Source organism: Triplophysa dalaica, chromosome 25 (assembly GCF_015846415.1).
Source record: "Triplophysa dalaica isolate WHDGS20190420 chromosome 25, ASM1584641v1, whole genome shotgun sequence".
Taxonomy (NCBI): domain Eukaryota; kingdom Metazoa; phylum Chordata; class Actinopteri; order Cypriniformes; family Nemacheilidae; genus Triplophysa; species Triplophysa dalaica.
In genome coordinates this window covers 3,995,822-4,009,972 of record NC_079566.1, presented here as the reverse complement: position 1 = coordinate 4,009,972, position 14,151 = coordinate 3,995,822, and the positions used below count along the sequence as shown (strand labels likewise).

Below are 14,151 nucleotides of genomic sequence, written 5' to 3'. Positions count from 1 at the left end.
CTCTTCATTAGCTTAACTGAGGCGATGCGAGTTGTTTATCTGTACCAAACGATACCAAACGGGGCGGGACGCGACGATCACAATACACAGCCAATCAGAACATTGTGATCTCTGTCCACGCCCACTCGCCGTAGTCCTGTTGTCATGACTTCACTGATGCCTCACCGGACGCTGTGCAATCATTTCAGAATCTAAACGTATTTAATCAAATGATATAGCCAGTAATCATCAGTGTTCGTCGATTAATATTCATGAGGAGCAGAACATATATCGAATGAGATCGTTGTGTGGGCGGAGCTGTCAGCCGCGACGTCGCAGAAATAAAAACACGTTTCTACCGTCGAGACCTCTTATCACGTGACGCGTGTGGCGTTATTCTCAACAGAGCTTTTGGAGTCGACCACTTTGTTTTCCTAAATTGTTGGAGATAAAATTCTTTATTATTAAATTGCACTTTCAACATTTTTATTTACAGGTGTCACGTTTGTGATTTTTCACGTGTCATACAGCCACTGATCGAGAAATGGAAAGAGACTCACGATTTTATATCAATACTTTTATTTCTTCACATATTTTATTCTACCATTATTTTTTCAGTTGAATTTCAGTGCCACCAATTTTTGTTGAGCTCCAAATTTCCAAGACAACATTTTTCTCATCCACACCCGCAAGAACCCTTTTATGGCATATAAATATCAACAAATTCTTAGACATAATCCCAACAACTCATAAGTAAGAATGTATATCAAAATTGGACAAAGATTTAAGACCACTTACATAACTACAATAAACAGAAGCATTATTAACGACTTGTTCAATTATAAACAATGAAAAATACACCAATAGGTATAAAGTTGGTGTCTAAACAATATAAAAAGGCTGTTGCAAAATATTCAGGCATGTCTGAAAACGGGATTGTCATTGGCAGTGCATCATGGGATTGATGCATCAGATATCTTTCTCTCAATGATCAAGATCGATTGATGACGGAAACGGCACTCCTGTACACATTTATAGATCAACTCCTCACTCACAGAACACATACAATGAATGCTAGAACATATTCATCAGTGAAGAAACGAAAAATAATGAAATTATTACATCAGAACAAGACAAAGTCAATGAAGAAACAAAAGCACATGAGTACAGTAGAGTTTTGTTCCAGAAGGGTTTACAGATGTTTTATTCAGCTGCTTCTCCTGTATCTCCTTTAGTTTTGGGTTCCTGCCACCATTCAGCCAGAAAAGACTCCTCATAATCCCCCATACCCTCAAACTCTTCATCAGGAGGATCTGATGATGATGATGATGATGTGTCCTCTGGTGTCACAATGTCCTGTCACAAACACACATTCTTCAGGTGTATAAACATTTCATTCATTCTCTTTCTATTCATCTCTGTGATTGTATGAAAAAACGTGTCTATAAAAGAGTTTTTTGTAAGATTGCAGTGATGTCCTGCTGCGTTCGACGCTGAACGTGTGCTTGTGTTTTACCTCATGATCTGTCTGTAGATAATTCTGTGCGAACTCCAGCAGTTCTCTCTGTCGAGTGGTTTGATTGTAATACATCAGCGCTTCCTGTACACAAACACATGTGAGATGAATGTGTGTGACGTCCTGCAGATGACAGCTGTGTGTGTGTGTGTGCTCACGGGTCGTGGTTTGAAGTGTTGTTCCTGCAGTCCCCACTGTTCTCTGTAGAATGTGTAGTATGCCACGTTCTGCCGCATCACTTGATCTTCTGCATCAAACAGCATGTAACTCGCTGCACACGGCGCTGCACTTCTCGCATCATTCACTAACGAAACACACATCATCACCCATTAATGACATGACAGCTTCATGCATTTGGTCTTTGAGTTGTATGTGTTGTGAGAACATATGTAGCTGTTGGAATGTTACACGAGTCTACTGAATTTCATACATGTATGTGGAATGTAGTGATGAAATGAATTGATAGGTGGCGCTATTGAGCCACGTCACACTTCATTATGAAACACATATCAGATCAGAACAGATGTTCTGTTCTTTCATTGCATCAGTGATTGATGAAGTCAACCGATTCCACGGACAAAACAATGTCTGTGTAAAATAAAGAATGATGCCGACAGCTTTATAAAGTCATGTTTCACCTCCTGTAATTTAGGTTCAAATATTAGGTGACATTTTGACCCCATCCCTCTATGAAACAGTGAATTGCTCAGTAAATGTTCACCTGGTGTTTCATATATTTGGTTTAGTTGAGACAAAATTACCAAACTGTAAACGGACACATGACTCGTGTGTGTGTGTGGACTTTGTTTTTTATATGTTAGTGAGGACCTAAACAAGAATACACACCAACTCATGGGGACTCGTATCACTGTGGGGATCAAAATTGAGGTCCTCACGGGCACAAAACATTATAAATTGTACAGAACGACATTTTTTTAAATCTCATAATGAAAAAAGTTTCTTATGATCTTAAGGTTTAACGGTTTACATTTATGCAATTGGCAGACGCTTTTATCCAAAGACATTGTATTATCCTATACATTTATACATAGGTATTTGCAATCCCATGGGATCAAACATACAACCTTGTGTTGTTAATGAATGCTCTGACCACTGAGCTACAGGAAAGCTACACGGTTGGGTTATGGGATCATTATGCTTATGGACTGTCCACACGGAGATAATAAAACATACATGTGTGTGTGTGTGTGTGACTCACATTTATAATAAGCAAACTGCAGGTAGTGGTACATGGTGGCAACGAATTTCTCCACAAAGTAGCCGCCAACATTTGGCTTCAAATTCTCCTCGCATTTAACTTTACACTTTAAAGCCTCAAAATAGAAATCTAGGACAGAGACAAAATAAAACATACATCATGTTACACAGAAGGTAAAACGCAATGTTGTCGTGAGACTTCATCAGATCTTTTATGTGTTTATGCAGTAAACCTTATTGATGTTTCTTCTTGATTTGTCACTCACCAGCTAGCGTTGGATAAAAATCTTTGACCTCCTGCACTTCATAGGAGCCTTCACATGACTGCAGACACAGGCTGTGTGTTTGGAAATAATCGGCGGCCGCCAGCTCCATGTCTCGAGCGCTGCTGCTGAAGTCTCCAGAGTTATACAACTTCACCGCTTTCACAAATAAAGCCTAAGAGAAAGAAGGAAAGAGTGTTTAAGTGAAGGATTGAGAGCCACACGAAGGAGGATGAAGAACGATGAAGACCTCGTAGGGCTTCTCCTCGTGGTCTATGAGATACTCCTCCACATCAAACAGACTTTTGTAGTAGTTCATAGTCCGGGATAAAAGTGGATCGCCAGGGTTTCGCTGGAGACATGTGTGTGCTGCTGAAACAGCTTTCTCCAACTCATTCATCTGTACACACAACAACACAAATACATGTCAGCACACAATATGTCCAGTCAAGTCTTGAATGACCGTATAGAACTGTAGAAAGACAAGTTTGTGTAGAAGCAGAACCTTAAATCATCTAAAACTGACACTAATGTCATGTAATACAAGTATTACTAAAGGCCCCAGTTCAGCATCACACGTTTCATAAAGAAACTTCATATCAATCGAGAAACTTCTACATTTATTTTATATTGTAAGTGCGTTAATTGATGAAAGGATAGTGCATTACGACATTATTAAATACAATGAAGTGTTTCTTAAGGTCGGCTCGCGTGGACGTGGCATGTGCGCATGCGCAGTCGTTGCAGCGTCACGTCAAGTAGCGCATCTGCAGCACGAATCAATCAAAAGTTGAAACGTCTGATGCGTAACATGTTTTTAATAAAGCATTATAATCCTCTTGAGTTCTGCACCAGTCTGACCTGATAATGAACATACTGCAGGTAGCGGTAGGGAATCCTCTGCTCGAACGCAGCCAGTGTCTCACTCTTCGGGGGAGATTTCGAGAACACGGGGAAGTTTGTTTTGCACTTCTTGAGACACGCGGCTCTCGCGATGATGTGCCCCATGATCCACAGGCTGGTGTCGGTGCTGTTACCGTCGCGTGGCCGCGTTTCGGTGCCGCAGGTCCGGCTGCAGTGAGCCTCGCTGTCCTTCAGCAGCCGGTGCAGCCGCAGACTGAGCTCCAGATATTTGACGCACTCCTTCCAGCTCTGAGACGCGTACATCTCTAACGCGTGTCCGTACGCAGACTCGAGCGGCATCAGGTCGTTCTCGGGGAAACTCTTGAAGCTGTATTTCTCATACTGAGCTTTTCCTGACAATACGTGACAAACGATCACGAGAAGCGCAGATAGGCGCGCTGCAGCGGCTCGGGCCATGATTCAGTTCCTCAGTCGCAGAGTGAAGGTCCGGGCAGGAGAGAATTCATGTCAGTCTGCACGTAGGAAACTTGCGGCCCGCAGAGATTAAAGGAGTTTACGGTGAAAAAACACACAACAGTGATGCGCAAACTTTACAGAGGCACCGCGCGATCACTGGGTCCGAACGCCCGTCGAGTTCTTGACAGCCAGCTCCTCTCTGTTCAGGCCAGGCCGGGGGGAAATGTCCAAGACAATTGTTTTGAACGTTGTCGGTCTTCGTTCGGACATTATTTAAATGTGTATGAGGATTCCGATGACCGTTTTTTTAGTTTTCAATAGGGAGGAAAATAACTGCTTATGGCCCTGAGCAGAATGTGTGTGGACTTTAGGACCTGCGCGACCCTCTGTTCACTCAGGGTCCGTTTAAGTCAAGACTGCGCACTCGACACCGGTTAGCAATTTCACTCATACGAGACCAAGTCATGTTTACTTGAATAAGGAAAGACTGTTATCTTTAACGTTGCTCGCTAAGATCGCGATCAATATATATACACCCGACCAACTATTAAACTTGATCTCGGATGTAGTATTAAACTTGCCCTCGAAGCTCCAATTTCCCGGGAAAACCAATGTGCAAAGTTTCTGTAATGGATCGTCAGTCTGTAACGATTGATGATTGGCTCTTTTTACTGGAAGGGCGGGACTTGCCCGAGACGCCGTTCTGAGCGTTCACGTTTTCCCTTTAAAGAAATAGAAGTGCGGGGTCTTGTTGATTGTGTAGTCTTTGCTGTGACACGCAGCAGCCTGCAGTTACACAGACGTGTGCATCAAGTCTGCACATGAACATTTTGGAATATTTGCAAAAAGTTTTGACGAACACTAAAGTATGCCAACTACCTAAAGCCTTTGATCGTTTGTTATTGAGGGTGCGCCGTGACGTTTGTTATCATGCGTAAGTTTCTCTTCAGGTCAATGGAGTCCGTTTGTCTCTCTCTTCTGCTCCTCGCGCTGCGGGTCGTGTTTGCTCAGTTAGAAGATGTGATTATTGATCGATACTCGATACCGACGCACTGCTCCAGAGAGGTTCGTGTCGGTGATTATGTTCGCTATCATTATAACGGCACGTTCACTGACGGACGCAAGTTTGACTCGAGGTGAGTAGATGACATCATCACGTCATAAACTGAGTCTGATTGATTTGATGCACATCTTTATGGAAAGAAAAAAGAATTTATTTAAGAAATGTCCATTCGCAGACGACACTACATTGTGTTTGAAAGACAGAAATGAAATGCATAAACACACCAGTGTATCTGTGCTCAGAATGAATCCTTAAAGTATACAAACATGTGTAATGAACTAATGCAAAATAAAGAAGTTGTAACTTTAAATTTAAGAAATGATTTAAACTGGAATCCAATCGTTGACAAAACTAGTAAGAGGTTTAAAATGTGCGTTCACTTGTCAGCAGCTGAAGAGTTTTCTACATCAGTGTAAGTTGAGCTTCTTTATCATCAGACGCTCCTCACAAAAGTCGCCAATAATGACTATTTTTTAAATGCTTTTTGAGTTTATTTAGAAAAATAAGTTCCACTATTTGAAAAAAGCTGATGTAATATAAAAGACCACAGTGGCTCACTCAGAGCAGAGGTTTCACAAACTTTATGATGCTTAGGAGAAGGACCCCAGAGAAGGGACCCCCTTTGTGAAATACACATCCATAAATCATTTGTATGTGTAATAAATACAGATATTAGATCAATCTTAAATATGATATTCCAATGACAACATATTATTTCACATGGAGTGCCAAAAATTGAACGATTTACAAAAGCTCGTTAGAAATAAAGAATTCTGGAATGCATTTAGCAATAAAAGGAGATAACTAGACTTCAAACTCTTTGAACTTAAACTATAATAATGTTTGTTTTATCTGTGTTTTCCTGAAATCAGTTTTTTAACCTGTGGCTTAGAGTTATTGAGTTATGAGACGCTAAACAAAGTCTTTAGATGGATTTGGATTATTTATACTTAAAGAATACAGATAGTGTGAAGACCATTTGTCTGAACACATACACTGAACATGACTAGATAGGACATGTGAGTAAACTTTAATGATGAATGTTTTGATAAAGATCAGCACATTTGCATTGTTGTCACTTTGGATAGAAGCGTCTGCTAAATGTAAATGTTTGTATCTCCTCTTAGCTCCGCCTCTCTGAAACACAGATTTTTAACAAAGCTCATGGCTCTGATTGGCCAGTTCACCAGTGTGTAGTGATTGGTGGAATACTGCAAGGGAAATGTAACGCCTCTGACCATATATGGAACATCAGGTTCCTCTTCAATTGTACTGACAGGTACACCACCATACTTGTGTATACATTTGGGCGGTCTTAGTCAAATCAGACCACCAACTGATGTAGATTTGTGGGGGTGCGGCTACACGAGGTGTTTCAGGCAGGTCTGGGTGAGCCTTCGCTCTTACATAGAATGACTCTTTTGTTCCCACACTTTCATTTCTGCTATTTTATGTGTCTAATACATGCATGAGCAACTTATTACACACCAAAGACACAGAAAAACACGTGTTCACGCCATATGACTCCTTTAATAAAAAACGATGTCATCTCTATTACCATAAGGATGATGGCGATAGGTTTGTTAACTCTACGCAGCATACTTTGATGTCTCACACGGATCGGTCTGTGCAGCGCTGCGTAAAATGAGCTTAAAAATCTTCGACTTGTTTCTCCATCAGTCTGGACAAAGGCTATCCCATAGTGGTCCATGTGGGTGTGGATTCTAAAGTCATTCCTGGTTTGGATAAAGGAGTGGAGGGAATGTGTGTGAACGAGTGGAGAAAGATCACTGTACCGTCTCACCTGGCTTACGGAGTTCTGGGAGCAGGTAACAGTGTTTTCTGTCTTATGAAGAACAGATGAAAAGATCCCACACGTCTGTAACAGTGATGTTTCTCTATAGGTGAACTGATCCCGCCCGACTCCACGCTGGTGTTTGATGTTCATCTGCTGGATTTATGGAATAAAGCAGACACGGTTGAAATAAGAGTACTGCACAGACCGCAGAAGTGTAAGAGAGCCGTGATGGACTCAGATTTCGTCCGATATCATTATAATGGATCTCTGCTAGTGGGAACCGTGTTTGGCTCCAGGTAAACCAGACTCAATGATGTTCATATTAAAAATAAGATAGAGAAATATGACAAATATAGTGTAGAAAATGTCACCTGGGAATGGATACCTGTTCAGTTAATTTGAGTAAAAAGCATGTGTCTGTACAGCCGAGGGATAAATGAAAGACCACTGGAAGTTTTCCTGAATCTACTGTTTCTAGGTGTGTGTTGAGGTCAAATGATCAAAGGATTTTTGTTTTAGTCGGTGAACTACTAACAATATTTCTAAAAAATATATATATATATTTTGCGTTTATTTGTAGAAAATAAAAACCGTAGAAACGAGGGAAAATAACAGTAAAGATGCTGTGAATACTTTTTCAGACGTCATTACTGCAAAGAAAACAAGTTCAGATTCACGTTTAATCAACACAACAGTCATATTTCTACATGTACAGTAATCAATATTTGAAGTGGATAGAAAAAGTTGATCAAAGTTGTCCTAGACGAGAACTATTTTTCTTCTCTTAGAACACCTTTGATGAACCTTTTTGATCCACTTCAAATTTTGACTACTGTATTTAGAAAAAGTTCAAAAACATTTTGTTATGTGATAACCTGGATCTTTCTCACAGTTGTCTTGTCATGCTGTCACTCTTTCACATTGCTCTTTGAGGATTGATCTTGTTGAAATTCACTGGACTAGAATGTCAACAATACATCAGAAATGATGACTACATGAACATCTGAAACAGTTTCTTCATATTTGCTGCGGCTGTTTTATTGTTTTTGAAATATGAGTTCTGTATAATGACTGTAAACTCTGTTCATAGCCACGATCTGAACTCAACATATGACACGTATGTGGGGCAGGGCAGTCTCATCAGGGGAGTGGAGCAGGGCATTCTGGGAATGTGTGTCGGGGAGAGGAGATCCATCATTATTCCACCGTTTTTGGCGTACGACAAGAACGGATACGGTACTGATGCCTTTGTGTATTTACAGTCTGGATGTGTGTAAATGATGAGAGACAACAACTCAAAGTCAGAAGAGCGAGACCGAGGAGCTTGAGAATAGCTGACAGGAAGCACTTGGACTGCTAGTTGAGTGTTGATGTTGGATTTGTAGTCTGAAGGACGTTTCTCTGCAGGAACCAAGATTCCTCCGTATGCCACAGTGATGTTTGACGTGTTGCTGGTGGATGTGTTTAATGTGAAGGACGATGTGATGATTGAAGTTGAAGAGATTCCTCGGCCGTGCAGAAGAAGAGCAGCGCTGGGAGATTTTATCCGTTATCATTATAACGGGTCATTTCAGGACGGGACGCTCTTCGATTCCAGGTCAGCACAAACGGATGCTGTGGCATTCACTCACTCTGTTGACCGTTTGTCTTTAGATGTATGATGTGGTGTTTTTCCTACTCACAGTTATTCTCATAACGGCACGTTTGACACATTTGTTGGCGTGGGTCGTGTGATCGCTGGGATGGATAAAGCTCTGCTGGGTGTTTGTGTGGGCGAGAGGAGACGGGCGACTGTACCACCTCATGTAGGATATGGAGAGGATGGATCAGGTATGTGCACGTTACACCGGTCATCCTTTAAAAACATCTTTCTTGATCAAATGCTCTTTAAAGCGATTAAAAGTTCTCTAAAGTAAATATGAAAGAAAGAATATTACTTTGAAGTAGATTATATCTGGAGTTGGAAACTGGAATATTGTTGTGTAAGTGTCCGAGCATTCTTCTACTCTTTGTCTGTCTTGTCACTTATGCTCACACTTATAGAGCGTTCCCATCAACACGACTTGTGTGAATAAATCACGCTTTTCGCTTGTAGTTTGACGCTTGAACATTTAGAGGCTTGAACTTCATTCACACTTGAAATTGACTTCACAATACACGCGAATTGGCATCATGGGAGGGGCACCTGCCAGGCGTCTCCAGTCTTGTACATATATATATAGCTCAAATTCAGTAAAGAGCGTTTTACAATTTACCAAATTGTCCAACCTCCTCACTTACTTTCTTCCAAGCAAGATCCTTTTATTCCTGTTTCGATAAAAGTAAGATGTATCGTACAGCTCCAGGTATCCACATTCAGTGACGATGATTTTGTCCTCCACTCGCTACGTCATAGTCACTTCACTATTAGAGCAAGCTCCTGATTGGTTAATGCGGTGTGAATTTTTGCCAAAGTTTAGATTTTTCAACTCTCGCAAATCACGTGTCAAATGCCCGAAACGCTGAATTCATGCAGCATCATTCGTGCCGCCTCATTCACACTGCATGATGTCCTATCGCGTCTTTGCATTGACTTAACATGTAAATAATTTGCACTTAACACTTCAATCGTGTCTGGTGGGAACACAGCTTTAGAAAGACATTCTCTTCAGTATATATGAATGTATATGTTTATTCTGCTCTGGTAAACTGCACGTTTTATTAGCTTAATGTTAAAGGGATACTCCACCCCCAAACAAAAATTCTGTCATCATTTACATTAACTGATGTTGTTTCCTTCAGGTGAATTGATTCCTGGATCAGCCGTGCTCATCTATGACCTTCACATCATTGATATTCACAACCCTGAAGATGGAGTGGACGTCAAAGTGACGTATAAACCCTCCGCGTGTAACGTGACCAGTGATGTGAATGATGTCATCATGTACAGATATAACTGCTCTCTACTGGACGGCACACGGCTCTACACATCGTAAGTCACATCTCCGTTCAACACGCCGTGGGATCGTTGTCACACATTCTATTTCAATACGTTCTTGCAAAAAAACTGACAATGTTTCTCTTTAAATCATCCTAGTTGTGTATCTAAGAATTACACTTTTTGAAAAATTTTGATGGTATGCACCGGGCAATTTTGAACACTGATTGAACATCACAACACAGAATGCACTCATGTTATGTTGTTTTTCATACAGAGACGATTACCCAGAAGCCCCTGGTGTGACGTTAGGACAGGGGAAGTTGATCTCGGGTCTGGATGAAGGTCTGAGGGGAATGTGTGTGTCAGAGAAGAGAGAAATCACTGTGCCACCTCACCTCGCTCACGGCTCGGCCGGAGGTCAGACATCATCACAACTACACAAACACTCAGGCAGCCGTTGTTATGGCAGAAATAAGATGCGGAGGGTATTGTATCACACTGAAGGGGCTTATTTGCCTCATATCCCCCCCATTTTTACCCATAAATACTCAATGCAAAGCACCTCATGAATACTGATTCCTATATTAATAAACCTGGCATCCAATCCGATGTCACACACCATAATGAACCGTTTCTGGATCCTGATCCCATCCTTTATCTCCGTAATGAAATCACAAATGACCACACATGAGATTTACAAATCAATAATTGTTATTACAATAGTTCTATTAACTCTTTCACCGCCATTGAAGAGTTATCTCGTCATTAAAAAAAAAATGCTTCCCCGCCAAAGAGAGTCATTACGCAATCAGTGTTTGTACTGTTGTACAGCAGGTGGCGCTGTTACACACCTTTGGGGAAAAAGTACAGAATCCCAGAACCTAGAACGTATATGTTTTATCTGTTTTTAATGATTGTTCTGATTGTAATCTGGGTGGAATCTTTGACAACATTTTTTAATTATCTCAGCTGTTTAATCTAAATGATGCATTTTTGAAGAAACCCACCCACATCTACAGAGTGATAAAAAACGAACAAATGAAGATAGAAGAATACGGTTTCCTTTGTTTAAAAGCTGAGACTCTGTTCTTTCATTTAACATATTGTTTGTCCATATATTCTTTACAGAAAATTTACGTTGAGCCATTAAAGTTGGGGGGAAATGTTAAAAAACGCTGGCGTAAGCTGGCAACTTTTTTTAAAGAGGCTGGCGGAGAATGAGTTAAAGCAGAAGGTTTCTATGTTTACAGCACCAGACTGATGATTAACAGCTCATTAAATCACATCATTATCAGCGGTGTCCTTCACCTGAGAGAACATTTGAAGACATCATTGTAAAAGACCAATGTTTCTTCAGTCCTGTTGTGTTATGAACATGATTATAGTTTGGACTGATAATGAGGACAGACAGAGAAATGATTGTGCGAGAGCTTGACGGCTGTATTTCCACACTTTACATGTGATGATGATGCACACTATGTAAGGAACATATATTTAGTATTTATTTAAACTGTGTTCTGCAGTTAGGTTATTTGATGCTGTCCTGTATTCCATGCTGTTGGATCATCTCCTCCTCATGCGCTCATAGGTGATGGTGAGACATTCAGATTGAGTTTTAACTATTTGATTTGGATTTGACAAGAAGGTGCATGGGACAATAATCACTCAATTCAAGCGCAAATAATCTTCTTGATAATTGATCTTCAACAGATAGGAGGTGAAATTAAATGTGTGTGAGGCATTAATGCTTATAATCATTTTTATCACACTTACTTTCTACAATCTCTCTTGAGTTCAAACTCACTTGTGTGGCTCCTTGTCTCCAGAATCTGTTTACGCACGGGTCAGAGTTGACTTACAGGTGCACACATTCTCCTGTCAAGTTTGCATTTAATAGATCACTACCTTTGCGTGGAAAGTGGCGTATGCACGTTTCCAGAACAATTTTGTGTGTACAAAACATTTATAAATGAGACTCCAGATGTTGATTATAGATCATTCAGTGGACGGTTGTGATGACGACCTCATCGAAAGAGACACACAGCTTTACCTGAAGACACTTCTGTGGCTGCAGAACCTTCATTGATGTGCTCATCTCATGTGTGTTGTGTGTTCAGCGTCTGGTGTTCCCGGCAGTGCTGTGTTACTGTTTGAGCTGGAGTTAGTGGACGTACAGAAGGGTGTTCCTGAGGGCTTTCTCTTCATCTGGCTTCAGGACAGTCCTGATCCGCTCTTTCCTGCCATGGACATGAATCTTGATCAACAGGTGTCACTGGAGGAGGTAAACGTCCACATCCACAGACGGCGTGTCATGAAATCTCTCTCGCTCACTCAAAACACTTATACTGCACTCAGAGAAAACTGATGAGATGAGATGATGTGTGTGTGTGTGTGTGTGTGTGTGTGATTGAACATACGTTTGATTCTGGGGTTTGTTGTCTTTCTTCTGCAGTTTGTGGTGTTCATCGAGCGTCAGGTGGGTGAAGGCAGAGGTCGCATTCGTCCTGGAACAGATCGTGACGTGGTTATAAAAGAGATGTTCAAGAATCAAGACCGCAACACAGACGGCAGAATCACTGAAGATGAACTGAACGTCACAGAATCCAAACACGATGAGCTCTAAACACGTCAACACATGTCGATGTTGTGATCAGTCTGCCGTGCTGATAAAAGAGTAACAGATTTAGCCCATGACTGCACTGAAATAAAAATGCAGTTTTACACAATTACTTTGTTGTTACGTCATCAGACACAGGTGTGGATATTCTTCACATTCTGCATGTTTGACCCTTTCATAGATGTCCTTCCGTATGTATGTAAGCAGGTCATGTTTTTGTCCATTAAATACTATTTAATCAAATAATTCACGTCATTGATGGATGGTTCTTATGGTTCTGGTACCTATTATGGGTTGCATGAACTAGTCTACATTAATGCTCTGGTGCGACATTTAAAGCTTCATGTTGAATAATCGCAGGTCACGTGACTTTTGTGACACTGTACCTTTAAAGGGGTCATATGGCGTGAATGTGTTTTTCTGTGTCTTTGGTGTGTAATAAGTTGCTCATGCATGTATTAGACACATAAAATTGCAGAAATGAAGGTGTGGGAACAAAAGAGTCATTCTATGTAAGAGCGAAGGCTCACCCAGACCTGCCTGATACGCCTCGTGTAACCACACCCCCACAAATCTACATCAGTTGGTGGTCTGATTTGAATAAGACTGCCCAAATTGTACTGTAACTTCAGCAGCTCCAGGCAAGTGAACAAAAGCAGCAATCTCATTGGTTGGCCAGTTTTTAACACGGGGTGTCAAACCAGAAAAAGACCCACAGGTGTGACACTTCTACGCCTTGCATTGTGTGCGTTGGTGTGCACAGTCACCTTGGTGCCCTTTGCTAAGTCACGAGGTGTTAAACATTAATGTTAAACGCTCAAAATTATCCTTCCGCACGCAGATCTTCTAATATTATAGGCTATTTTATACTTGTTTCTATATAATAAAACATGAAAAAAAAATGTTTCTCATATGTGGCTGTTGTGTTTATGTTGTGTCTACGTTAGCTCATCCTGTAAGACCAGAGTTGTGCCCAATTTTGACCCCTGGCTGGAGACTACCCCCCCCCCTTCACTTGCACGAGCAAAACTAACGTCGTGTCTCCTTTGCATGGCAGTTCACTCCGATGAACTGTAGATGGCAGCATGAAATTATAAATGTGATTCTGTTAATTGACACTTGTTAGACAATATTTTAACGTAATCTCGTGTCAAGGTAATAAAACTTTGTTACTTTATGTTAAATCCCAGTAATGGGCAATGACACTTCCACTGAAATGTGTAACAATCCAATAAACCCTTGCATTAAAACAATAACAATATATGTCGTATTATAACCATTCTGATGCATTAGTTTTAAAGTATTTTGGGGGTATTATTTGAGCAGGCCCATTTTACCAGCCCGCCAGGATTCTACCTCCTGTTTCTTCTGTTCGAATACACAAAGAGTCGCTCACATGGATCTGATAAACCTACACAAGTAATACATTTACATTTATGCATTTGGCAGACACTTTA

The 14,151-nt window shown here is 40.8% G+C and overlaps 2 protein-coding genes across 2 annotated transcripts; one reads left to right on the top strand and one right to left on the bottom strand.

The window, feature by feature from the left end:
* Positions 1-998: 998 nt before the first annotated feature.
* Positions 999-4,428, bottom strand: p3h4 (prolyl 3-hydroxylase family member 4 (inactive)). The gene is made up of 7 exons (XM_056741580.1): positions 3,838-4,428; positions 3,227-3,376; positions 2,980-3,151; positions 2,715-2,843; positions 1,654-1,799; positions 1,496-1,579; positions 999-1,335 (listed from the first exon to the last, which is right to left on the bottom strand). The coding sequence occupies exons 1-7, from the start codon at positions 4,294-4,296 to the stop codon at positions 1,183-1,185; spliced, it is 1,293 nt and encodes a 430-aa protein (XP_056597558.1). The 5' UTR covers positions 4,297-4,428; the 3' UTR covers positions 999-1,182.
* Positions 4,429-5,070: 642 nt separating this feature from the next.
* fkbp10a (FKBP prolyl isomerase 10a) lies at positions 5,071-13,847 on the top strand. The gene is made up of 10 exons (XM_056741579.1): positions 5,071-5,432; positions 7,040-7,188; positions 7,264-7,453; positions 8,248-8,393; positions 8,565-8,754; positions 8,842-8,987; positions 9,939-10,128; positions 10,352-10,494; positions 12,195-12,358; positions 12,530-13,847. Exons 1-10 carry the CDS (start codon positions 5,227-5,229, stop codon positions 12,698-12,700), a joined length of 1,695 nt encoding a protein of 564 aa, XP_056597557.1. The 5' UTR covers positions 5,071-5,226; the 3' UTR covers positions 12,701-13,847.
* The last annotated feature ends 304 nt before the right edge of the window (positions 13,848-14,151 follow it).